The sequence below is a fragment of the Pseudopodoces humilis genome, chromosome 5 (genome assembly GCF_049639895.1).
Source record: "Pseudopodoces humilis isolate 2021_Gansu_Grassland_sample_001 chromosome 5, ASM4963989v1, whole genome shotgun sequence".
In the NCBI taxonomy this organism is placed as follows: domain Eukaryota; kingdom Metazoa; phylum Chordata; class Aves; order Passeriformes; family Paridae; genus Pseudopodoces; species Pseudopodoces humilis.
Genome location: NC_142204.1, coordinates 11,150,724 through 11,178,165, shown reverse-complemented (window position 1 = coordinate 11,178,165; position 27,442 = coordinate 11,150,724). Strand labels below are relative to the sequence as shown.

Here is a 27,442-nt window from a genome sequence, read left to right as displayed (position 1 = left end):
TCCCTCCCTCCCTCCCTCCCTCCCTCCCTCCCTCCTTCCTCCCTCCCTCCTCCCTCCCTCCCTGCCGCCGGAGCGCCCGCGGCCCGCACACCTCGGCCTCCCCCGCGGCCCACAGGGAAGAGGATGGCGGAGAGCGAGGCCGAGACCCCCAGCACTCCCTGCGAGTTCGAGAGCAAGTACTTCGAGTACAATGGGGTGCGGCTGCCGCCCTTCTGCCGCGGGAAGATGGAGGAGATCGCCAATTTCCCGGTGAGGGACAGCGACGTCTGGATTGTCACCTATCCCAAATCAGGTAGGCAGGCGGGCGGGCCGCGGCTGCCGCGGATGGTGGGGCGGCTCCTCCTCCTCGTCGTCGTCGTCCTCTTCCTCTCCCCCGCTCGCAGGGCAGCCGGGGCAGGGAGCGGGGCCTGGAGGTGCCCCGGCGGCCCCCCGGGATGTGGGGGCGAGGCCTGAGCCCGTTTTCCACCACGGGTGTGCCCGGGCATGGTGCCCTGTATCCAAGGATGGTACCCTGTATCCGGGGATGGAGCCCTGGGGCCGGGTGTGGTGCTCTGCGCCCGGCAGCTCCCGCAGCTCTGCAGGGTTGAGAGCCTGTCCCGGGCACGAAGGGGTTCGGGGGTGCTGTGGGGGACCCACGGAAGGTGGGTACACGCCGGCGCCCAGCGCTGCCCCGGTGACCCCGCCTGGGTGATCCCGAACCGCTGGAGTACGACGATGCTGCTCCGGGCAGGGGAAATCTCCCTCAGCAGAGATGTCGAACAGGGAAGGTCTGTGGCATCAATGCCACAGACTGCTGTGGTGCACAGGTTTGGTGTCTGCTCCACAGCCTTCTCTGCGTGCTGGACACCCGAGGCGGCTGCCCAGATCGCTCTGGGAGAACATGTGCTCCAAGTACGTTCTCTCTGCACTGTCTGAATCACCAGAAAGGCCTCCTGTTTGCAGTACAAGTGAATGTTTTGTCCAGTAAATGCATCCTTTGGCTGTTGCACACCGTTTGTGTGTCTGCTTGCAATGCTGTATATATTGATTTCTTATCCTCTCTGTTTCCAAGCAAAAATATTTAAAGAGAATTATCATGGATATAGTGCTGCCTGCAAAGAGATAGACAATATGGGAGTGTTATAGCCCACCTGATAAAATCAGATAAACTCTTTTGTAAGTTCATTCTTGAGTGACTTTTTTCCTCACAATGAGATGATCTCTTTCTAGGAAATCCAAAGTCAACTGGAGATAACAGATGTCTGCTCTGTAAATGTCCTTGTAAAACGATGTTTCGGTATTGTAGGCTTCTGACTTACTTCATTGTTCGTTGTGTGAATGGCTAATGCTTTTAAATTTCCTGGTGTGCTGTTTCAAGCTTGCATATTTCTACCATGTAGCATCTATTATGCTTTTATAATTTCTCAAGCAGTTTCAAGCATTTGTCTTTACATTTTTTGATATTTTGTTACTAACTATGCTCTTAAAGATTGGCAAGAGCTTGACAGACAACATATTAGATAAGGGAAAATATGTAGATGTAGCTCGCAAAATACTAGGATTAGGAGTAGACAGCTACATTTAAATTGGTCTTTTAAACTGTCTTCTTCAAGATTTATAGCATGCAACACCAGCACCATTAAATTCTTTGTGGTTTAAGATTTCAGTTTTGAGAATCTGAGGCTACAATGTTCCTGTGTTAGAATTGCCTTCCAGTTTTGTAGTGGCATCCTGTTAAGCCAATCTCAGCCAGCCAGCCACAATATCATTAATAGCTGGCAATAGCTTATTTTTGATGGCTAGACACTTGGCTGTGGAAAGCCAGCTTGCATAATCATATTTAATTTGCTGTTTTGTGCAAATAGTAACATAATATTAGATCTTTTGGGGCTCCAGTGGCAGGGAACTGCCCTCTCCAAATATGGAGATGCTACAAGAGGATTTACTGGCAGTCACTGGGAGAAGGATAAGATGTGTGAGAAATGGGCACTGAAACTGAAGGTGCAGTATTGTGTGGATTAACTGGAGGAGCAGCCTTGAGATCAAAATAGGATTTTATTGGCCAGGAAAGAGAGTTCTTGGGTGGTGAGTAATCTGATGTCCTTGTTGAGGGAATAGGCTCTGGACAATAATAGCATCTTCAAGCTCTACCTTCTTGTAGCCCAAACTCTACCAAAACCCTTGGAAGCTTGTTTTTTCAGCTGCTCCTCTGTGACTTACAGCTTATTTAGGACTTCAGAGGGGCTGCTGGCTAGGGACAGGCATGGCAGCAGAAACTGGGCTTCCCTAGGACGCTTCCCACTGATATAGCCAAGGTCATGCAGAAAGTCTACAGCAAAGCCAGGGATTAAATCCAGAAGCCCATTACCCTAACTAGAACTTCATCTTTCTGCCTCTCTATAGTGTTGACAAAGATTTTTCTGTTTACTGGACCCAAACAGAATTTTCATTATGAAAATGAAATGTAATGTAAAAACACAGGCTCACAAAACAGATTTCATACACAAAATGTAATTGTTTGGGGTGAAACTGTTAGGCTTGTTCTGGTAATATTTAGAGGTAGAACACAGCTGGGACCACTTACCTAGTGAATATCGTGTTTGAACAATACTTCAAGAAAGAAAAATGCACCAATATCAAAGAGGTCCAACAGAAAACTTTTTTCTTGTTGCTAAGGAAATCAGCTTTGTTCAGTGTAGCAGCAGCTCTCCATCTGCTCAAACTGCGGAAATACCCAAACAAGTCTGTGTGCTGGATGTGTGAGAGGCCAGAGCCTATGGCTACAAGCAGAAGGCTCCAGCAGTAGTTGTTGACCATATGGTAGCTTACCTGGCAAGGAAAATCCACAAGTGGCTCATAGGGCCAGGACTGCTTCAGCTGTCCCAGGGACTGGTAAAGTGGTCTGGAAGCTATTTGGAAGACACTGTACACTGCAGGAATAGACAATGCAGCTCCAAACGTGAAATGGAGGTGGTGCTTGGAAATAGTTGCAGTTATTGGTAAATTGGGAGTGACCCAGGAAGAAACTGTTCCAATAATAGTAGAAAATGAAATGTACCAGTGGGCTTACTGGCAGTAATGTAATAAGCCTAATGGAAAGTGACTCAGCTTTAATGTGATTTCCACTGACAGATAGCTGAATAATGATATCCCTTATATCTTTAATTGTTCTTAACACCTGTGCCCAATCAATGGTAACAGCTTTTGGGAGCTTTTGGACTATGAGAAACTTTATGCCTAAAACCCAGAGACTCAGATATATGAATGTGTGTCTATGTTTGCAGATATGGGAGTACTGTAATTATAGAAAACCTTTCTTGTTGTGACACATAATTTAAAATCAGGTGTGTTACTGAAGAAATGAAATCAAAAGTTTCATCTCCCATGTAACTTTGTAGTGTAGAGTGAGCAGGCTGGGACACATATTAGCGGGATGAAGTGATCCAGAATGCCATTGATACAGATGCACTGTTTATAGGGAGCACTGTGCGTCTGTCACAACTTGCATTGAACCCTCTCATCCTGTGGATTTCCTGTACCCTACCTGAAAATTGAAATTCTCATCTTTGAACTTAAGCTACAGAATTAATGGAGAAGTAAATTTTTTTCATGGTATTCCCTCAGTCACCGTGCTAAGAACCAGGTTAGCTCTTTGCTAACATCAATGATTTCAGTGGAATTAAATCAGTCCCTGAAGTGTAGTGTTTAGTTCAGGTCCACCCAGTGTTCTATTGTGTCTTTCAGTGTCACCCTGACTGGGCATGATCTGTCCATGTGCTTACTCAGAAGTGGTGCACAGCCGCTCCCTTAATATCATCTTGTGTGTGTTCTACATGAATGTGTACTTTGCATTCTTGGGTCAAAACCCACAAGTTCCTGCATTTTGCAGAACTGGTAATTTGAGAAGGCGAGCTGTTTACATTAATAATGAAGCTCTCTCTCCCATGGTGATTATTTTGCCATATAATTTTTTTGGAGTTCTGTGTGGAAAGGTGTCAATTGTTGAGTAAATACTGGCTTCAAGTCCAGGCAGTTCATGAGAACTTGCATTTGGTGCCAGACAATGGGTCAAAAGAGCAAGTGCTGTTGACCTTACTGTATGGCCATACCTGTCTGGGCGTGTCTTTTTATAGATTCTCAATTTACCTTGTAGCACTGGATTTTTGTAACTACACTTTGGCTGTTAAGGAATATGATGGCTCTAGACCTTTGCCTTAATGAAGTGCCAGTAGTGAGTTTGTGGGTCATTCCAAGAACAGCTTTCATGTGTGTATATTTATTGAGTTCTCCTCTTTGGAATTCTTCCACACTCACCTCTGGTGTTAGGTGAATTGAACCAGGGAAAGTCAGTCTGAGTTGTCTATTTCATCATTTGTTTGAGAGGTTCTGTGTGTACAGGTCATGCTTCTGGCTGTGTTCTCCATTCTCCTTCTGTTCTGAGTGCCTCTCCCACTGTGTGCACACGTCTTTTATCCTCCTATTTCTAGCACTCCTGAATCCAACACTTCCTCTTGCTGGATCACCAGGTTGTGCCAGTCCCTTCCCTGGCTCATGGAGGAGCTCTGTCCTTGCTCTTTCCTACAGTCTCTCTGCATTCTTCCATGGCTCATTTCCCTCATCCCATAATCCCTGTGGGGAGGGACTCTGTGTGCTTTGGGGTTTTCTTCTGTTATGGTGAAAGAGTTGTTTGATTTATTGACCATTCTGTAATGGTCAATGCATTGAACAACTGTCAAACAACTATGACAGGGACAACTGTTAAACTGTGGGATACAGAGGGTACAATATAAACAGTAGTTTTCCTGTTTGTCTGATTCCCCAGTAAAAGAATAGACTTCAGCTCATCAAAAAGATTCTTTGGTTAGACTTGGCACTGAAAAGTTGCTACACTTAAGACTAAGAGAGGCTCAAGCCATTTGAGGTGTTGACATACACACTTTTTGCTTGGCTATGAAGTTGGTTTAAGGATTTCTTATCGTTGGCATCTTGTTTCTTCCTCTTCCAATGAACCTTAGCTGTTTGTGGGACCATGTTCTAAAACAGATTGGCAAAACCTTGAGCAAAGAAATACATTATGAAGAAAATGTATCGAGTAAGCATATCAAAATCTTGCTTTGTTTATCTTGTTCAATCCCATTTTTCATGTATTCCACAGACAGTAAAAATCTCCTTGCAATGAGGTAATATTTACAGGTGAGATTGGTATTACTGTACTTCACAGTAACAGTCTTATTATTCAATATACAGAGTATTATTGCTTGACTAAGTTCACGTGGCTGCAGATACCCAGATGTGCACAGGTTGAACACTGCTGACAGTCAGTCCTGATTTGCACAGTCATAACTGAGAGGAAAATCAGGCTGAAAGGTTGCCCAAGGATGTTCCTGAGCTGTGGAAGATTTGTTTGGGAGCTGTCCAGAGGGACGTGTGGCAGCTGTGGTGAATTGCAGAGGTTTCCCTCCTAGTGGAAGGTCTGAGTAGCCTTTGTAGCAAAGGCTCCTCAGGGGACACAAGCATCCATGTGTGTTAAATTAGTTGACTTGCCTTAATTTCCAGTGTTCTCATATGGAACTCCTCCCAGCAGTTTTGTTTGCATTATTTTATAACAACATCTTTGCAGTGGCAAAAGAGCCAGATTCTGCCGTGCTGGATTTATAGTGCTATAACCTCTGCAGAATTTTGTTGCCTTGGGCTTTAACCACTTTCATTTAAAGAATTAATGCAAATGTAACTGGCCCAGAAGCACGCCTCAAGAAATCATGAGGTTGGCTTAAAAATCAAATTTTTACACAAAATACATTTGGGATTCTTTTCCTTTCACCTCTGTTTTTTGAAGCAATATTATGCTCTGTGACATGGAATTATGAGAAACCTCTGTTAGATTCATGAATCTGGGTGAATGAGTTGGTATCTTTAAAATCAGATTAGAGCATGTAACCTTTTCTCTCTGACAGTAACATCACAGTTACTTGGTTTCTTTAAGCAATGTATAAAGCTCAGATATTGTTTTGTTTCAATGACAGATGAATGTGCATCAATTCCCATACCAGCTGGCCAGAATGAATGGAATTATTTTTCAAGCAGGAAGGGAACAGCAAACTGCATTGTGTGATAGAGATATGCTTTGTGAGCTGTCTCTTTAGGGACTGGTGGACAGGATCTACATTTGAATCTGATTACATGCTCTTGATGACTAAAATCATGTTCCTTCCACTACTGAGAAGAGTAAATACTCCACAGCTTAAACTCACTCCATTGAGGACCATTCAGGTGCAGAAAGTGACTCCTGTAGATTAATATTTCTGGGGTTTAGAGCCACTGGGTTCCTGTGCTTTGTGAGTCCTTCTGAAATGGGTCCATCTTTTTAGTTATATATACCTCAAAATACCTTCAGATATTGACTCACTCTTAAATGCTGCTAGGCAAAAAAATTATAAATAAAACTATAAAAAAAAAAGTAATTGAAGACAATGTTAAGTTTGCCACTGATGCATTTGACTTGATTTCAATGTGAGTAGAATTGAATAGGTCCTTGTATGCCTCAAACTTGAAATAAAAGCAGAGAAAAAAAAAAGATCTGTGGTTAAGGGAAACTCCTTTTATTATCTAGATAGCAGTGTTTCTGTCATGACCCTTTTATCAAACCAGTAAAGAGATGTTACTAGAGGCAGAACAAATGGTTCAGAAGAGAAAGAGTTCTCCAGTTATCTAATAGGTTTTGCTGGGTCTTTTGCAAATGTAGCATAATTGCTTCCCCACTGTTAAGTAGCACAAAAATCAACTTGTTTTTATCTCTGTAAACAGGCATAGGAAAAAAAAGAAAAACTGTTTTACCCTGGGTAAAAAGTGTATTCTGAGCATGTGAGATCATTATTGACTGTATTAAATTATAATGACCTCAAGGACTAAAGAATTAGAAAATTATGTAGATCAGTCAAACCCACCAGCCAGTCATTCTCATTTCATGTTAATGTTCATTTGTCACAGTGAAGATATTAATGAAAGGAAGCAAAAAGCATCATTTTTTATTCTTATTATGCAGTCTTATTAAATGAAGGCTTTTCTCTTGTTGTGTACATTAGGGACTCATACCCCATGCTGAGGGGAAGGAACTAGACCCTGTTTTGTCTCAGAAATGCTGCTTTAGAAGCGATGCAAGCTTCGGGACACTGGGCATGCAATGTGACTTTGTTGCTGCAGATTCTGTGACCTGGGATAAATCATATGATCTTTTTGTCTATATTTTCCACTGGATCTGTTTCTTCTCTACCAGAATTTTTCATATATGGGTGTAAGCAGTTCTTATGGGCAAACACCTACCATACATATTTTTGCAGAGAAACTAGTAAATTGCAGGTCTGAAATTGAATTAAGCATTTCCTCTCATTCTTTTGCTTGAGCCATGGCAGAAGAGCCTAACCTCCCTGGCTGTCCTCTCCTGTCAGGGAGTTGTGCAGAGCCAGAAGGTTCCCCCTGAGCCTCCTTTTCTCCAGGCTGAGCCCCTTTCCCAGCTCCCTCAGCCCCTTCTGGTGCTCCAAATCCTTCCCCAGCTCCATTCCCTTTTCTGAACACATTCCAGCCCCTCAATGTCCATCTTGTCCTGAGGTTCCCAAGCTGTCCCAGGATCTGAGGTGTGGCCCCAGCAGTGCCCAGCACAGGGACAGTCACTGCCCTGGCCCTGCTGCCACACCACGGCTGGCACAGCCCAGGTGCCTTTGGCCTCTTGCCCACCTGCCGATGCAAGGCAATGAGAAACACAGATTAACCATTCAGTTAAAAGACTGTTTATTGCTGGTCAGGGTTGCCAAAGTAGCACAGAACAGCTGTAGGCACTGCTGAAGCTGGATTGTTCCCTACATGCAGAGCTGAAATGCACATTAGTAATGATCAGTGTCAGTGCTTCTATGGGATTACCAGTGCTTTCTGTCAGAAAAAGTGTCTTCTCTTCAACCATTTTTCTGCAATACTGTAAACCTGTTGCCTGATTTCAAAGGGAAAAACCTTGTTACAGTATTAAAATGGTAAGATAAAAAAGCAGGTCTTTATATGGTTCCCCCATGTTTATGGGCACACCCAGCATCAGATTTCTACATTTTTTCTAAGTTTCAAAAATGATTATATCAAACAAATATTGTCCAATTAGAAGAGCAGTTGGTTAGGAGAAGTTGATTAAGTTGTTTTGAAGAGAGTTAGTTAGAAGAGTAGTTGGTTAATTTCCCCCCAGGTTGTTCCACATTAGAGTTGGTCCAGGGGCTTCTGTGCCCCATTTCTTGTTGCGTCTTCTCATATTCTGGTTGGAAAACAAAATGTCCTTGAAGTGTGTCTTCTTGAAAACCAGTCTTTCAGAAATGTGTTAGAAGATTAGGTTATTACTCTAAAATCTAAAAGAAAGGATAGGAAAAATACCAGGAGCTATATAACCATGTATTATTGGTCCACAAAGCTACAAATATACGAAAAATGTATAAAAAGCTAAAATCTTTAGGCATCAAACCCATGGTGATATTGATTGGCTGATCCCCTTTTATACTCCCAAACAGATCTCTTTCCATTTCTGATTCTGAAGAGCAGCAATGGAAAGGCCTGTAGCTGGCTTAAAACTGCAGTCCAGCTAAATGAGTGGGGACATAGGTACCTTGAGAAGAATGATTTTACTTAGTGAGTGGGATTCTGTGTGGGACAAAATGCTTTACTCCCTGACCTTAGGCAAGCAATAGCTGACTGGACAGGTTGTGTTGGGTTTTTTTTAATGTATAACCTGTACCTGTAGCTGTTTCACATTATATTATTGGTTTGCTTGAAACTTGACCACCTGATATGTGCAAATGCTAATGTGCAGGCAGGTTTTGCCTAACAATTTCCCTGGAAGGGGTTGAAACTGAGGCAGAGAATTGCATTTTGTGTAGTGACAGACATCTGAGATTATTATATGGGGAGAGGAGTATGCTCACAGCCAAGGCTATGAGATGTACCTCAACAAAAGTGCCTAAATAGAGGTGCCCTGTTGTTTCCTGATTTCTGATCCTACCTCAGTCAGCAGAGCTTGCTGTGAAGCTCTGCATTTACCCACAGACCATATTATGACTGCAGACCAGAACTGAGAGTGATAGAGTTATCCTAGAAATCAATGGAGCTGAGGGTAACTATGCAGTTCTTTTTGATGTAATGAAGTCCTTGAGCATGATTTTAAAACCCAATGACTTGTCATTGCAGCAAAGTTCTTTCCTGCATTGTTGTCCTTGGTACACTGTGTGAAAACTAAGGGAAATTAGGCACAGTGGGAAGACTTTCAGCTGGAGTTTGCAAGCTCCTGCTGGGGTAATGTACTATGCAATTTTGGCATGTTTTTTGATATGGGCTCTAAAACGATGGGAGAATGGAACTGCCAGAGGATGCAGGAGGGCAGGCTCCAACTGAGGTAACAATTCAATGTGCTGGGTTGGCTTTAGACCTGCTCAGCCTTGACTAGATATGGGAAGGGTTGAAAAGAAATGTCATTCTGTCATAGCAAGCAGGTTTATCTGTTATTTCTATGTTCCTGCATGTTCTATGCTACGGTTTTTTGTTTTAGTGTGATGGATGTCGTGCTCACTTTTACCATGGTGTTTGGTTGGTGAGTAGAAACTGGAAGAAAAATGAACCTAAGGATATGGGCAGATGTCTGCTTTTACAGGTGTCTGTGCTAGTGCAGGAATATTAGTGTCCTTAGCCTGCTGTTCATCATTCCTGCTAAAAAAACAACCCGCAGAGTATTTTGGGTGGATGATTCTGGTTTGTCCTATACAAAATTTGCTACATAAGTTGATGACAAAAGTAGAAACTCCTTCAGCTCATTTGGCCAATCTAATTTTAAGTGGATTGGAGCAGTTTGTGTGAAGTTGCTCCATTAGAGATGATACCTGGTGCAAGACAGGATGAGCATCCACAGATACGGACAGCCCAGCTAAAGCTTCAAGAGAAGAGTAAAACAATTTCCCTTTGAATATCTGGTACCACAAGATGTCTGTAACCAACCAGTAGCAGCTGTCTGTGAAGGACCTGTGACAAAATCCAGGACACCTGGATATAATGAAGTCATGGATGTCAGGACAAGCTTAAAGACACAGATCATGACTCTTCAATCAGAAGGCAAATGAAGGCAAACTTGTGGCCTGATGATGTTTTCAACAGTAGATCTGTGGACCTGACTCAAAGTTCTTAGAGCTGTTACCAAGCCCTTGCTGCAGAGCACTTGAGGATGTTGTGGATTATTGACAAGGACAGAAAAGAAAGACTATTTGCCACCTCTCCTCAGCAAGAGACCTCTGCTAGGAAGTGACAGATGAATCGCTCTTGTTCAGGGAATCGATCTCTCTGGGTGTGGGTTTGGCTGTGCCACAAATCTCCCAGAGAACAGGCCCTGGTGTGTTTTATTTACTAGTGTTGCTCCCGTTTTAGGACCCAGCATGCTCCAAAGGAAGTGTTTTTCTCCAAGCTGGTATTTGGTGTGGGCAATAGTGGCTGCCTGTCTCACTGTGTGGGAGTGGGGCTGCCCCAGCTGTCAGAGCCAAGTCCCAGACTCTTTCTGGTCAATGTGCACTTCTTGTCCTGTCCTCTATTGAGTACTTAGTGTAAGGGAGAATCATGACTCAGACAGCTTTTTAAAAAAATAGCACTAATGCATTAGCCAAAAATAGCCCTGCTTTGTAACCAGTTCATTAAAGCAGGGCTTTAGGATAATGTATTGGACATAACAGCAATAATTCTGTGGATAATATGTGTGTGTAAACAGTTCAGTGACAGCATTTTTACCATACAGAAAGTAGGTTTTCCTCCTAAATAGAATAAGGTTTTCATAGTGTGCTGTTTATAGCCTCTGGCAAAACATACTCAAAACACAACTCAGAATTAATGGACGCATATCTGCAGAATTTAGCCTGTTGGTTTTGGTTTAAAAGCTGGTAGCTGCAAGCAGAAAAATAAATTGATTAGGAAGTCTAAAATTCAAATTGATCTAAAATCATTCTGTGCTTACTCAATGTTGCTGGAAATTGTGTATTAAACACTTCTTTTAAATCCAGTCTTACTTAAGTTGTCCCCTTTACTTTCAGAAAATCTGAATTCAGGCTCCTTTGTGTCCCACAGACTCCCTTGACCGATCAGTATTGACTGTGTGGCATTTAGGTCACATAAGAGGGGCATTAGTCTTAGAAAACGAGTATTCAGACCTTTCTGAACCTTGGACCCTCTAATAAATATTTAATTGGTCAGTCAAAAAAAAAAAAAACAACAGTGTGGCAATATAACATCACAATTTCAGTCTTTATTCTGAATCCCCAGTCTCATTTAGGAAGACAGAAAAATTGGAAACTATGATATCAAGGTATATACATTATTTTTATATTTAAAACCCTAGTTGTTAATAAAAACCTCTATTCTTAAGCCAGGTGGAATTTGAATGTGTAGGAGAACTTCAGTATTAGAAGCCTCAAGAGGAGATAATTTACCGTTTTGGAAATTTGTATTTTTTTCTTCTAATGGAAAAATCTAATTTTCCCTCCAGTATTGTAGGGTGGGGATGAATCTGTCATACTGACCTGCAGATTTGCACTGAAATTAGCCAAGGGGGAACGAGCTAGCAGGCAATTAGAACAACAGCGTGAGGCTCAGCTGTACAGCACTTACAGACCAGTATGGCAGCTTTAGCAGCCCTCACTTTTAATGAGCACTTGCATCTACCAATGCTATAAAAAAGATATGAATCATAATGGATCTGCTGCATTGGATTAGCCAAAATTTGGCCAAGCACTGGCAGATCAACCAAAATGCAGTTAATTGGGATTGCTAGATTACTAGTGCTAGTATTTCTTTATTTTAATTTTTCATGTGGTTTCCATACAAGGGGCAAATAAAGGCGATACACCAAAGGCCTTTGCATCCTTGGGCTGCAGGTTTGTCCTGTCTTAGCTGATAAGAAAGAAGAAACTGAAAGAAACTGCCTTAGAAACAATATAGAGAAGCGAAATTTCACCAGAAACCTTACAGTGTTACATCTGCCACTTCACTTTGAACACATCTATGATGTCTGATGACTTCATAGGTGTGCCAGTGGCCAGAAAGAATTGAGGGAAGCCAGTGCACTAGAGAATATTTCTCCCTTCTACAGTGACTAAATTTGACACTGGAAGGCATCTAACACACAGAAGCCAGAAGGAGTAGCTTTGGTGTTCCCAGGTCGTGTCTGTCCCTCTGCTGCCTGGATGCTACTGCAGCAGCTCTTGATGAGCAGAGGCAGAATGGCCCTGGTCTGACTTTGTTCTTGCTGAGCATTGCCATGGCATTGGCCATGGAAAGGGCACAGAGTTCCTGTCCTCACAGGGACTGCTTCGATGTGGTGGGATTTTTAATGAGTCCTGATTTCTGTGTGTCAATAGGTAGCACAGGAAAGCACAGTGCATCCCCACCATCACACTCACAGATAATTTAAAAAAGTCTCTTAAAGACCTGCAGATTCTGGCAGGCAGTAGCTTCTCGCAGCTGTTTCCCACCCCCTCTCTTTCCAGATATTGTGTGATAAACTGGAACACTCTGTGTTCTCCTGGGGTGTTGTATTGACAGAGCAGAGGAGCTTGTCAGGAAGAGCATTTCTCAGGAACTTTGTACTGAAGTTCCTCAGATGGCGACTGCCCTCATTTTAGCTGAAATTGGAAAAGTGTTCATGAATTCCATGTCTGTTTTGGCAATATGACCTTAGAAGTAGCAGGGTGAGCAGTCTTCCTCTCAAATGAAATGCTGCAGATGAAAGAAGACAGGGTAAAATTGCTGGGAACTTATTAATGTGGCATTTTGTGCCCCATGTCCAAAGGCTGGCAGCTAATCCTGTTTTTCAGTGTGTTATCCTTTTGTGTTTATCCTTCTGTACCATCCCAAGTGAGGTGTGCACGTACATGTACAGGCATTCAAGCAGCATAGGGAGGAAGCAGTGAAGATACCAGAGATGCACAACAACCATTGCCTCAGCAGAACCAGAAATCTAGGAAGTACAGAGAGAAGCTTTGCACACTTCTATTTTCTTTTTATTTTCTTTAGCTTGCCTCACCTTTTTCTTATGTCCAGCAGGTATCGTAATTTCCCTTTTACTAAAAAAGTCTCTGAGACATTTAGATCTGGCCAGGTTTTGGGATAGACTGGGATTGCTGGCGTTATTCACATAATCGCCTTTGATAATCTCAGTTTCAGGAATTTACTCTACCTTCTATCCATAGAATGATGGTTCTTGCAAATCTCCGCAGAGATCACCAAGTCAGCTGGGTCAAATGGCAAATTTCTTTATGTTTTACACACAGATGCAGCTGCAGCAGAAAACTCACATCCCATCTTACTAAGGCATTTTAATAAATTCTGCTAGCCCAGGTCTAGGCTTGGGCTTTCCATCTTGTGAATCCCAGTATCCCATTTTATTTGGCTTTTCAGCCAGCTGGTGTTCCTGGGGTTGAATATGTTGCCCTAGCAGCCAGGTCTGGAATTTGGGCTGCCTGTTGCTAGGTTAAGTCATCCTTTCTAAACCAAAAGAACATTTAGCTCTGATACATTTAATTTGAGTTGGCTTTAGTCCTAGTAGAGATGTGAAGAGGTCATACAATATCTAATAATACATATAAAAGCTTTTTGGGTTTTTTTCTTTTTAAAGAAATAAGCATATGATGCTTTTATTTGTTCTCTTAAACAGGAAACCAGGTCAATGATAAATTTTTTACCTGGAGCTTTTGGAATGTGTGTGTGAGTGGTAAATAATAATTAATTAAGGGTGCCAAGTTAAAAAAAAAATCATTGTTCCCTCAAAAGTTAATTCCCTAGTTTTCATTTTGATTAAAATCCTGAATTTCCAAAGTACAGTAGCTTGAGTGCTAATGTGGGAGAAAATCAGGCTAATGCAGTGACTGAAAGAGAAAACTAGCACAGATTTCATGGATGAGGGAAGTTGAAATCAGTGATACTGCTGCAGGTGTAGGGAGGAGAAATTCCAGCCTACTTGATAGTCCTACCATTCCTCTTTCAGTGTGTCGCTGATTTTGGTGGAAACACTTTTAGGTGGAGACTTTTGAGCTTCCAAAACTCCCACTTTGATTGGGAAATATGTAATTTCCCACCTCCACAGTTCTCAGTGGATTTGACAGCAGTCAAGCCAAGCCTGGTGCACAGCCACAGGTTTGAGAAGAACCAGGTAAGGCCATGGGGACTGTACTCCCTGTCTGTCACTTTTAACTTTTCTGGTGGGCCTTGTGAAGAGCTGGTAGGGAACATGCTGCTCTCTTGAAGTTTCAGTGTGGTTCTGCCTCAACCCTGCGGCCCCTTCTGTATTCAGAGGCACAACAGCGATGGCAGCTTTCTGCCTAGAGAGCAGCTGAGCAATGAAAAAATAGTTTATTTTGTATCCCCACAGAGTGATTTATTTTCCTTTCATGGAAATAGGGCTGCTGTAATAGCATTTCTCTTTGCAGGTGGAATTGGAAATACAGAAATAAATTATGGAGAACCAGGGTGTCTCCGGTCAGAATAAATATTTAATGAGAACAAGGGTTGTGCTCATTCAGACTCACAAGGACTGATACTAAAGTACTGTATGAATGTTAATTTTAATGCATACAATATATGCTTGAACTTAAAAATGTAGAGTGAACAGCCATGGGGACAAGTGTGTATTAAGTGTGTGACAGCTGTCTCTGTGGGTGATGATAATGTAAAAGTGTCTTTTTTTTTTTTTTTTTTTTCCCCTGTCTCAAACCTTTTTAATTTACCCATCAATCAGTAGGGGAACAGTGGAATCTTGAAGTGCTTGCTATCCAAAACAATTCTGTGTGTGTTCTTTCACACTGTATCCAGGCTGTGTTTGCTCCAACCATTGGCCTCACTTAACTGTTTGTGTCTCAGATTAAAAAATAACCAGAATAATGATACAATAGGGGTTTCTTTTGGTGTTGGAACAACAGACAGGATTGGTATAAAGGTGCCTGTTTGTGTATATTATCTTTTTAGTTAAAATGAATTAACTAGTGACTGTTACAAGTGACTTGCAACTCTCAAATTATTTTCAAGTTCTAATGGTCATGATTTCAGAGTTTACAGCTCATCATTCCAAGGACTGGGATGCAGGAGCAGGCTTGGGCTTTGTAACCAGTTCTGGAACCATTACTTGTTCCTTTAGGAAATGAGAGTGAATAAATCCTGGTCTCATTTCCCTTTCTACTCACAACTCATAAATAGTAGGTGTGTCTTTTGCAGTTTCCAGGCTGTCCCCACATCCTTGGGACTTCTCATCCAAAATGTGGGGTCCCTCCACCGGCTCACTGTGATATCTCCCCATTCAGTTCCTATTGCACTGTATTAGGAATGGCAAAGCAGTATGACATGACTCTCTTAGCTGCATTGTCCAAGAGAGCAAAGTTTATTATTCTTAATCTTCTTTTATACACATGTTCTAGAAGGTCCAAGAGGTAAAACTCTCATTGATTATTAAAACAACACATCCACCATCATTGGTTAAGTGGAACACAACCCCTTGATTGTTTCCTAAATAACACCTGTAAAGATTGTTGTCTTTTACCAAGGACTGTTTGGATTCTTTCTTATGCTTTCTCAGACCAGAATGAGAATGAGTTTCACACAGGCTCTGTTCCCTGCTTGCTTTTGCATTTAGCATCCACATGTTCCTCCATCTCACCAGGAGCCTTTATCTTCATAACTCTCTGTCAAATATCTCTGTTTTGAGGGTTCCCTACCTGCCTGAAGGTAAAGTCACTTTGAAATAATTTCCCTGTCCAAAGGTGTAATTGAAGTACCTATTAATTTTCCAAAGTGCCATGATATCTAATGGTTGCACTGTAAATGTCCTCAGAGTGGGGAGAGGTGCATAATTGAGGCTTCTAAAGCTTGTGACTGACTCACTGTGCGTGGATGTGTTAGGGCTTAATCCACTCCATAACCTGGAGGCATAAATAGACTCTCAAATCACATGTAACAGGGGCCTTGCCTGAGATTTAGAATAAAGGTCTCTCTGCACAGCCACTAGTGCATTTTGTGAACTTGGATGACCTGTGTTCACCTTTTTTTTTAGTTTCTAAAATGGAAATAGTAGTGTTTTGCCAAGGTAACATTTACAGAGGTAAAACCTTTTGTTAAATGCATTGCAATTCACATGTTAAGTGATTTAGAGACAGACGTGTATTTAAATTGTTAGTGAAGAAAAAAATCTCAGGTCTTTTGCATGAAAGACCTACATGTATTTAAAATAAAACCAAGAGAGCTGACATACTACATTAAAACAGTAGTAATAGATTTAGCTCACAGCAGATTGTTGAGGACAAAAGTTGCCATTATTTTCTCTGTTTAGGTCTCCCTTCGTATGGTTGTGTTTAGATAAGAACTGTAATACAATCTGTTCTCTTTCATTGTTTGGTTCATGCAGGCACAGGCTTGCTGCAGGAAGTGGTGTATCTAGTGAGTCAGGGAGCTGATCCAGATGAGATTGGACTAATGAATATAGATGAGCAACTCCCAGTCCTAGAGTACCCTCAGCCCGGTCTGGACATCATCAAGGTACAATTTATTGCAAAGAGAGTCTTCCAGCATTTGGGTGTCTTTTTCCTTGGTTCCATGTTTATCACTTAATTTCATCCTGTGTCCTTCTCCTTTTCGTCACTGGACTTGTTCAGAATGTTGCAATGATTCAGAGTGTTATTAGGTTATTTTAAATTGCTTTTATTAAGTTTCATTGTGTTCTATTTAATACTTTAAATGTGTCTCCATGTCCTAAATATCTTGACAGTGGGTTTTCTGGATCAAGGTTCCAGGCCTCTCTTGCTTATGTAGACAGGAACTGACCAAATGAGGCAAATTTGCTGTGATTCCTTCCCTGAATTTGTTAAAGAGTAACTAAAAATGCAGATATCCATGCATCTGTATTCCCACTGCTCTGAATTTAGACATCTTGATCTTTAGATCCACAGATCCTGGCTCTCTACAGGCACTGTGGGTGTAGTCTGAGGGGTCTGGAATATCCTGCATGAAATTCCATGCTATTAAGAATCCCTTGAAGTCCAGCTGCATGGCACATAAGTGTGATCCTGGCCTTGCTGCAACCACTTATGAAAGAGAAACATCTTGGAATTACTAGGAAAACTATACAGGACCATCCTGTAACAGCTGCAGTGCTGCTTGGACTGAACAAGCCGAGACTGGCAGGGATAGAATTAAGCTGCTTGTGGTCAATGACAATTGCAGCCTCAGACTACTTCAAGCTGAGAGTATTTAGTGGTCAGAGATTGCTCTTCTTTTTCATCTGTGATGCCTAATCCAGTGAGACTTCAGTGCTATCCTGCTGCAAAAAACTGGTGGCAACAGTAAGAGGTTTAGTTTGAGATTACACATTCTTATCTATGCCATGTGCTAGCAGCTTGATTCAATATGGATTTATTCCATTTCTAATAGCAGAGCATGATGTGTGTCATGAGAATTTTGTATCAAATTACAGAAAAAATATTACTTGAAAAATGTTTGCACACTCAGATAAACCTTTGGGCCAAATTCTAAGTATAAAATAAAATGCAAAGGTAAAACTTGGAAGAAATTAGGGGTCATGTTTTCAGAGCTTCTAATATTTATCAAGGATTTTTAGTGGAGGCATCACTGGAAATAAAGTGAGTTTGATAAGAATGTTCAACTGTTACGTTCTCTTTCTGAGAAGGTCCTGCAAATGGAAGTACTTTGAAAACAAAAGGGATAAAACCCCAAAATTACAAAACCCCCAACACATTATCCAGCCTTTTGATATTTAAAAGCCAGAGGTAACTCCCTGACCCGATTTTGAGTCCCCAAACTTTTGTTAATTTTAGGAAGTGAATTTGTGAATGGAAGTCACTGCAGCAGAGGGCCTCAAGTGTGACAGTTCAGGACAGCTGAGGATGTGCCCTGAAGCAGTGCCCAATAGGAAACTATTCTCTCTGCTTTATTTTAGGAACTGACCTCCCCTCGACTCATCAAAAGCCACCTCCCCTATCGGTTTTTGCCTTCAGACCTCCACAACGGCAACTCAAAGGTGAAAATGAGCTTGTGTTTGTTTTAACTCTGCTGGCAGCAGTTGTGTGAGTGCTTTGGGATGAGGAAAAAGCTTTCAATAACATGATTTTCCCCCCATCACAGGTAATATACATGGCTCGAAACCCCAAAGACCTGGTGGTGTCTTATTACCAGTTCCACCGCTCCCTAAGGACCATGAGCTACAGAGGAACGTTTCAGGAGTTCTGCAGAAGGTTTATGAATGACAAGTGTAAGGAGCTGTTCTCTCTGCACACATTTATTTTCATCTCTACGTTCCTTCTGCAAGTACAGAAGTGAACTGGATAAAGGTGCATTTGTTTTGCATATACAGCAACGAGGTTGCTACAGATAGCACTGTGGGGATTGAGATTTGTCCATGCAAACTATGAGCTGTGCTTTTTGTAAATATTTGCCTTACAGTATTTGACCCCTTGGGTTCAGCAGCTTTCCACCTGAACTAGAGCAAAACTCTGGTCTACTCTTCTAAAATTCAGTTTGCAGACTGCCAGGTACTGCCCAAAAAGTGGTGAATACTCACAGCATCATTCGATTTCAGTTATTCCTCACTATCAGCTACTTCTCAAGAGTGTTTCTGCTCCCCAGGTTTGGGGTTATTTTCCTGGTAATTCCTTTAATGTTTAAATTTCAGAATTTCAAAAACTCAAAGTTCATACCTTGCAAGTGAACACAAAATTCTCTAGTTTGCATGAGCCTGATCTGGAGTTCACCACTGAGCTCGAGTGAGAACCCATGAGAAGGCAGCTGCAGGCTGCTGTGGCCTGAAAAATGCAGCTCTGTGAGGAGAATGAAATACCAAGGGATTGCCCATGCTCTAGCTAAAGAAGAGAAAAAATTCTTGCTGCCTTTTATTTCTTTGCAATATCTCCTCTGATACCTTAATGTGATACTAAGAATTCACCAGGTACCCTGAGCTCTGAGAGCAGGATCTCCTCTAGATCCCAAGCAGCAAACCTGGAATTTAGGGGAGCTGATGCTGAAGGAGCTGTGTAATACCAAAGGGAAGAAAAAAGTAAAGCCTACCAATGGAGGTTATTTAACAGGCCTTAAAAAACCTTTGCTGCTCCTTATCCTGCAATCTTGAGCAGGATTAATGCTCTCCACCCATTCCAGCCCAGCTTCAGTTTTCCATTTGCATTCCCTGAGAATGGAATGTTTGCCTGTAGCCCCTGATCAGGAGCTTCTAGACCAGAGACATAAGAAAGACACATTAGAAGGTCTTCTAAGATAGAAAGGTTGGGAGCTCTTTTCCATGTAAGTATCCCAGAAGTTATTTGTCTCTTTATCTTGTAGCAGCCACCTGACTTTATCACAACTTCCCAGAGCCAATAAAACATCACAGCATATTCTATGGCCATCATTGTGCAAATGGGATGTTTATAATACAGTAAATTTAGCATTTAGCTGAATCTTTACATTTCAGCAGAATCCTGGTAATTCAAAATTGATCTCTTTGTCCACTCGTCCAGTCAACGAAGAGATCAGTTTCATAGGAAAACAGTTTTATTCAGCTTGGCCAATTGGCCAATTTTCAATTCTTATAAAGTCACTAAGACTCCATTTTTGTTATTCTCATTCCATAAGAAAGGGATGCGTGAAGGTAATACATCAGTATTCCAGCTACCAGAATGAAACAATTCTTTTTCAAAGAAAAAAGGTGGCCTCAAAATACAAACCTAAAAAAATTGTTTTTTTTAATTTTCCTATAGCTGCTTTGCTGAAAAGATATAATTGACTAAAAAAATATTTGGAAAGAATTGAAAAACTCCTTATTTTCTTAACTCCTACATTGATTATGTGAAGTACTTTGTGGGAATTAGTCACTGGTAACAGAGAAAAATGCAAAATGCATTTCTCATGGGATTGTCTTCTAATATTGGCAACAAAAGAGATTCTTGAGATTGTAAGTACCAAGTACCAGTGTCTGAACTGTAGAGACACATAAATTGACTGATATCAGTACAAATGTGGACTTAGTCAGAGAACTGGAAAACAAATGAGTAAAGATTTGGGGGGAGGGTTAGGTGCCCCATTACATGGGTCAAAATGAGACACTGCTCTCCTGGGGCTATGAACCACTCCAGTTATTTAATTTTTGGGGTGGTTTTTTTTTTTTTTCCTTTTTGAAAGCTACTTAATAACCAAAGTGCTCATTTTCCTCATGCCAATCATAATGTTTCTGTAGTAGGATATGGTTCGTGGTTTGAACATGTGCAAGAGTTTTGGGAACACCACATGGATGCCAATGTACTTTTTCTCAAGTATGAAGATATGCATAAGGTAGGTTAGATGTAGCAAAATGGTGTTTTAATCACATTTAGCATCCTAATTTTAAAAATACATAAAGCACAAAATTACATTCTTATGTCCACATTTGGGCTCCCTAATGACTCATGCCATTTTTAAAGCTCTGGCTTTAAAAATTCCATAGCTTCAATGGACTTTAGGCACTTTCATATCCATGTTAATTTACTGGGGAATCTGCCTGCATCCATAGGCACTGAATTACTTGCAGAGAAGACAGTGATGTGAAATTGTTCAGTACTTGTTACACTCAGCCCTGGGCATTTATTTAAAAGAAATGTCTTGCTGTATGTGCTGTATCAATGAGGGAAAAAATATATAATCACTATTTTGTCCTATATATTTGGCATTTGTTGTGATTATTTGGTTGCTCTTAGTGCTTTCTGCTAAACAAATCTGAAAACAATGAGGATATAATCATGTAGCGTAATGTGGATATAATTATTGAGTCCTTACAGTATGCTGGCTAATAAATCCACTTAAATCAGAAGTCTAGTGGAAATAATGCATATTTCTTACAGCAGTAATATCTTTTTGAGAGCTAGTGAAAATACTTCAGAATGTTTATTTGACTGGAAAACTAATGCAAACATAATAAAAACCCAGCTCCTATTTCTAAACTTGTAAAAAGAAAAAATCAGGACAAGATTCAATGAAGCTGGGTAAATTATAATTCCAGCTTCACTGTGCCTTCTGATGGAGTGGGATTCTAAAAGAAGCTGTGATATAATCAGAGTAAGTAAAGTTTAGTCAAAATTATTTCAATCCCACAGTTTTGAATAATTAATGTATTCCTAGCTGTGGTCACCAGCTGGTGGCATCAAAGCATCCTCCTGCTTCCTGATATTTTGTCATTGCAACTCATACTGAGGAGCCCTGGAATTCTGGACATGTAAATTCATGGTTGTTTTCAGAGGCCACCTCCCCAGATCCTTCCATCTACATAAATGCAGTCCCAGAAGCTGACAAAGGAAGAAGGGCTCTCCTAACATTTCTGGTCATTTATTTGACTAAGGTCAAAATCAAAATAACTTTTAAGTCCTCTGAAATGCACTGGTATTCCAAAGGGATCAGTCAAGGGTGGGGTGTTCTCTGTAGTGGGAAGCAACACAATTACTTTTCAGTCGTTCTGTGTTCCAACATCTGAAGGTTACATGGCCATGCTTGCTGCCAACCTGTGTTAACCCAATTAATCAGAACGTGTTTCTTGGTTTTTTTCAGCAAATTGGAAATGGTGTTTCTACAACTTCTGAACTTGTATTTTTCACACTCACCAGGATATAATTACTTTGAAATATTTAAACTCATTAAAAATGTGATTTTAAATATTGTGAAATAACCTGGGTTTTAAATGCTTTCTTACAGGACCTAGCAACAATGGTTGAGCAGCTGGTGAGGTTCTTAGGAGTTTCTTATGACAAAGCTCAGCTGGAATCCATGGTGGAACACTGCCATCAACTCATTGATCAGTGCTGTAATGCAGAGGCTCTTCCTGTTGGCAGGGGTATGTTTAAAACTCACAGAAAAATGCTTGTTGGAGAAGTTGCAAGAAGCAACTTAGTAACCCCCAGGGTGTGTTAGATGTTGGCAAAATATTGCCATTTAAAGGATGGGAGGGAACTGATTGTTGGTGCAATCTCAGGGCTGTGTTGTTTTGAAGTCAGGTTAGGTGGAAGTGACTGAAAAGAGTGGAAGAATCCAAGATTAACAGTGTAATTTCAAACCACTCTGTCAGGGAGTCTTTCTCTTGCTTCGATGGATTCAGCTCTTCGTGCTGAAAACTCTGCCCTGCTCCTTCTGACCTTTGGCTTGCCAAAGCCCACACCATCTCATATGGTTTATCCTGGCCTGAGCCCTGGGGTTTAAGTAGATCAGGTTTTCTAGAATAGCAGACATTTCTCATCTGGAAGAAATAAAATTACAAGGAACCACAGCTTCCCTTATAAGCTTTTTATTTTTGTTTCCTACCTCAGCTGTTTAAAATGTGTTTATCTTCCAGATGTTTATTCTGGTGAGATTCTTTCTCTAGGTACCAGAATGTGCCATGTGATCTGTTAATACATTCGTCCTAAATCAAGTCCTTTCAGTTGCTTTCGAGAAGTATAAGAGTGAACCTAAGCTCCCTCAAATTATCTTCTGTGTGCTGCTCTACATCACTTTTAAAAGTGGGGGAACCTGGTCAAGATGGTCAGTTCCTATGTTATCCCTACATATGCCTTATCCAAACATAAAATCACTTTATACGCTAATTTAATCCAGTTCTATCTGGAACTTTCCCTTGTTTTCCACCCATAGCAGTGGTAGCACTTTATGATACAGCATCACACATGAAGCACATGTTTATCATGACTACAAAGTTTCTCAGAGGAATTGATTTGCATGTTATTATCCCTTACTCAGGGATTATGACAGGAATACTTTGATCTAAGATTTCTGTGTGTAGGAGCCCTTTCCATACTACCACTTTCAGCCAGTCTTCATGTGATCTGCAAATTATACTAGCTGTAATTTTTATAATGATTTTCATATCTCTGATGAAAATGCCAAATATTACCAGTCCCTCTTGACTACTAATTCTGTGCTAGCTGGTTATTTATTCAGTTATCACACATTTTGTTGGGACCTCCCACGGTCCTTGGATAAGGTGCTCATGTGGGAGAAAAGCTTTACAAACAGCGGGGCTGTGTTCTTGTTGGCCCACATATAGCCTCTTGCATCTACTGTCTACAAATGTTTCGGAAAGAAGCGTTAATGTTGTAATAGAGAAGGAAGGGAGCTACAAGCACTTAATGTGATACTTTGTCATTTGTTCGCTGTGTGCTTTTTAGTATAAATATCCTTATTTTATTTTCTTTGCTGTCTTTGGCTTTTACAATATTTTGTTACTCCAGAATGTAGCTTCATTAGAAGTGCTTTGTTCCTTCTCTGTTTGTTTCTGTGACAAAGAATGGTGGCAATGACATGACAGCTGATTGTAATTTGTTTCAAATTTTTTAATTTGTCATTAGTTACATTTACTTTATTATTTTGCTTTATTTTAGTTCTTCATTTTTTTTCTTTTAGCACATTGATCTTTACTCTGAAGATAACCCTGAACTGCTGTGAAAGCAGAACAATGATTAGATTTGTTACTTGTGTTTGACTCTTATCACATCCTAATTTACGCAGTTGCATGATTCAAATCATAAACCAGGTGGGTGACTTTTTGACAAGCTATCAATTCATATGATAAAAAGAAACAAATTGTTACAAATAATCCACAGTGTATGTATGCCATTTGTAAAACTTGTCATTTGTCCATACATGTTTTTAGGGAGACTCAGAAATAGAAGAATTTTTTTGTTTTTTTACCAAGAAGAGGAAGAAAATATTTTATTATCATTATTGTATGGGAAATACAGGGTGTCATGAACAGGTTTCATGCTGCAGATTTTACAGTTTTTGCAGTTATAGTTGCCAGAGCAGAATTTAACTTAGTATCAGATGTTTATGATTGTAACATTTCCTTAATTTATTTTTTTAAAAATACACGAGAAATTTGGTGAAAACAATAAACGGCATTTTCAGTGTCCAGTTATTCTGGTCTTTGGATCCTGAAAAGAAACCAGTACACTTTCATACCTGCAGGAGTTATAGAAAAGCCACAGTTTCATGAAATGGCCTTTGCCACACATGCTATACCATCACATTAATAAGTAATGTGTAGATGTTTCAGACAGTTTTGTGTTTGGTCTCAACTACAAAGTTGCTTCATAAAAGCAATGGTAATTGAATTAAATGGATATTCTTCTTATGCATCAAATGCATAATTAAGCTCCCTGCATGTAGCTTTGTTCTTGCTGTTATGATTAAACTCTGGTAGCAGTGTCCCAATTCTCCTTTCATTTATTTCAGTTGAAGAAGTCTGGATTTTGTCTTTATCTCCAGCATAAATGAGAAGCTAATTGAGCCTCTCAGTCTAGTTATTCCTTTGGGCTTATTCAGCCACAAATAACCCTGGGTGACTTTGAGTTAAATATATTTTGGGCTGCATCAAAACAGTTGTTAAGGGGTTGCTGCCTTTGGCTGGTAGGGTTCAGCAGGGTCACAGATTATGTTATTGGTTGGGTTCCATAGATTAATTCATATGAGGAAGGTGTTCACTGTCCATATTGCAGTCCCCAAAGCTTCCTATTCCTTGTGTTCAAAATTAAAATGTCAGAGGTACAACTTGAGTGCATGGCACTTGTTCTCTTTCATATATAGAAACTTTTATTTAGCAAACAAATCTCCATGTTGAGAAATGGAAATTCATCTGTTGGACTTATCTCTAGACATAAAATAATAGAAATTAGCAGCAAAAATATTACAATCCAACAGTCAGTTTTGTACCCCACATTCCCTTTACCTTTTGGATAGTTCTCTAAGCAGTGGGTACTGGAGGCACTGTGAATTTGAAATGTGTTGTTAGCTGTTGGAGTTATTAAACAGCCAGTGCTTGCACTGAAAGCAGAAATCCACATTTAAGTGAACACCCTACCCAAAATCTGTGTTCATTTCTGATTAAGGCCAGAGTAAAGTCTCAGAAAAATCTGAATTCATCCTGTGTAACACTGGGCTGGTGCAGCTGAAGACGTGTATGGTTTTGTTTAAAGGCTTTGCAAGGGTAGTGCCAGAATAATTGTGCCAGACAATGAACAGCCTTAGGTCTCATTAAGCTTTCAGAGAAAGCCCAGACTGATCCGAATCTCACAGCTGATACTTGGTGCCCTGCACAATTAGGCTGTGGGTATTTGGTGTCCTGTTACATCCACTCTGACTTGTGTTCTTTCTCTGTGTTTCAGGACGAGTTGGGCTATGGAAAGACATCTTCACTGTTTCAATGAATGAGAAATTTGATTTAGTTTATAAACAGAAGATGGGAAAATGTGACCTCACATTTGATTTTTATTTATAAAAAATGCATGCATATGATATCCAGATATAGCTAAAAGTGCTTTATGCATTCATTTATTACTTGCTGGACAAACTATTGTAGTTATTATATGTAATAAAGTTTAAAGAAAGAAAAACAATCTAAGTAAACCATATCAGATGCAATTATCTTTGATCCTGAACAGCTGATTATCTTCTAGTATTTAAGTCCTTTGTCCACATGCAAGAACTTCCCAGACAATACTAGAACATTCAGCTGTTATGGAATGTATTATATACGTATAAGGTATGTATCATATATGCAACTAGAATGTACACCTTTTCAGCCCCACATTGATTATTTAATGTGTTTTATAAAAGCTTGTCACTAGAACCTAAATAAACATCTGTAAACCAAATAAAAATTTATTTCTGAGGGAAACAAGTAACAGGCCAAAACAGTACGCTAGAATGATCTCAGGGGTTAATTGTCACATTTATTTTTATAGCAGGTATAACCAAGTATAAATAAATCCCATTCCAAAATAGGAACCGATCCAAGTGGGGTTCACATTAGGTTCTGCACACCCTTATCTGCGTGATTTGAGTAGGTTCTGTGCACTGGCACACTCTGCAAGACAGGGCTTGTTCTGATTTACAGCTGTGATTGTCAGCCTGATCCCAAATCCCACCCATGCCTTTATGGAGACAGCTCAGAGCTGGCTTCCTAATGCAGGCAGTTCAGCTCTGTGCACAGGGACAGCAGATAGATGATTCTTAAGCCCTTAGTTCTAGGTCACTCCCTCAAAATGGGGCTTAAAAGCCAGGAATCTGGTGCAGGGACTTTCCTGAAGAACCAGTCTTCAACCCATGTCACTTTGCTGTGTGAATTTCTCCCTTTAGGGGCAACCCCAGAAATTAAAGTGCTGGATAAGCTCCAGTTCCACTAAAAGGTGAGGGCACCTAGAAGTGTTTATGGGTTGTACTCCTGGACTCCACCAGACCTAAGGGGAAGATCTGTGCCAGTGTAAAGCAGGAAAAGGGAACTGCAGCATCCGAGGAGGAGAGTTGATGGATATGCCAGCAGGTGGGAGTATTGCACAAATATCCATGCACAATAAATTCCAGGAATTGTTAGCCATGGCTGGTCTGGATTATAATCAGGATTCAAGTTTATTTCTCTTATCTTTTTTTCATCTCTACACAAACAGCCTGAAGCAGGCTACTATCGCTACAGAACTCTCACAAATTATTTTATCGTTCCATTATGTAATGACACCCATGCTTTTTAGGTTCTCAGCTGCAGGAAGCCCATTTTTGCTAGTCAAATGTTCAGGCTCACCAAAAACTGTGAGGAAAGACTAGTTTTTAGTGTTTCAGTTCCGTTGGGAAACTGTCAGTTCAGCACTGGCAAGTGGTGTAGCATGATGTGGCTTGACAGCACTTCTCCCTGTATATTTGTGAGTGAAAATGCTTTCAGTGAAATTTTATTTCTATTTTTATATTTTTAGTACTGTATGAATATTAAGTACTACACATTATACTTCTGTGCTTGCTTGCTTACTGAATAAAAGGTGTGTTCTGTGCATTGTGGCTGCTCATTTTCTAGGCCTCCAACTCAGGCCAGCTGGTCTTTGCAGACAAACTAAAACAAACTGCAAGAACACGGGAGAAGGAGAATTCCCTCTTGCTACAGAGGAAGACAAAAGTCCCCTTCAGTTCCTGCAGATTAGAGTCAGAAGAAAATTTCATTAGCACAAAAAATCTACTTAAATCACTTAATCCCAAGGATGTATGGGCAATACAATCTAACATTTCTGAAGACACCAGGGAATCCTGCTCCGGTTCCCAGAGCCACTTTCCTTTGCTGCAGCTGATGCCCAAAAGGCAGGAATGTCCCACAAGCACATTTCTAACAGCCAGGTCCATCCATACGCCACTGCCTGTGCAGAGGGCCACCAGCTGCCAGGCCACATTAGCTGTGCTTAAATTCTACCTTTGTATCTCTGGTACTTGAAAGGATTTGAGTTTTTCTATAAAAATCCAGAGGTAGTTAAGCTCCATCCTCTTTTCAACAACTTGAACTTTCAGGACTCAGCCCAATGTTACCAAGACTCTGCACAAACACAGACACCCCTTGGCCCAAATTGTCTGTGGAAAAAATGCCTCATTG

At 40.7% G+C, this 27,442-nt stretch overlaps 1 protein-coding gene across 2 annotated transcripts; it reads left to right on the top strand.

The window, feature by feature from the left end:
* On the top strand, window positions 1–26,857 carry SULT4A1 (sulfotransferase family 4A member 1). Of its 2 annotated transcripts, XR_001332153.2 has the most exons (8): window positions 1–292; window positions 16,424–16,554; window positions 17,972–18,052; window positions 18,157–18,283; window positions 20,258–20,352; window positions 21,742–21,880; window positions 23,440–23,569; window positions 25,200–25,317. XR_001332153.2 is itself a non-coding variant. In XM_005532886.3 (7 exons), the coding sequence occupies exons 1-7, from the start codon at window positions 124–126 to the stop codon at window positions 25,310–25,312; spliced, it is 855 nt and encodes a 284-aa protein (XP_005532943.1). In that variant the 5' UTR covers window positions 1–123; the 3' UTR covers window positions 25,313–26,857. The 2 variants fall into 2 exon arrangements, 1 of the variants encoding a protein (XP_005532943.1); XM_005532886.3 differs by lacking the exon at window positions 23,440–23,569 and having other exon boundaries at window positions 25,200–26,857.
* Window positions 26,858–27,442: the final 585 nt, after the last annotated feature.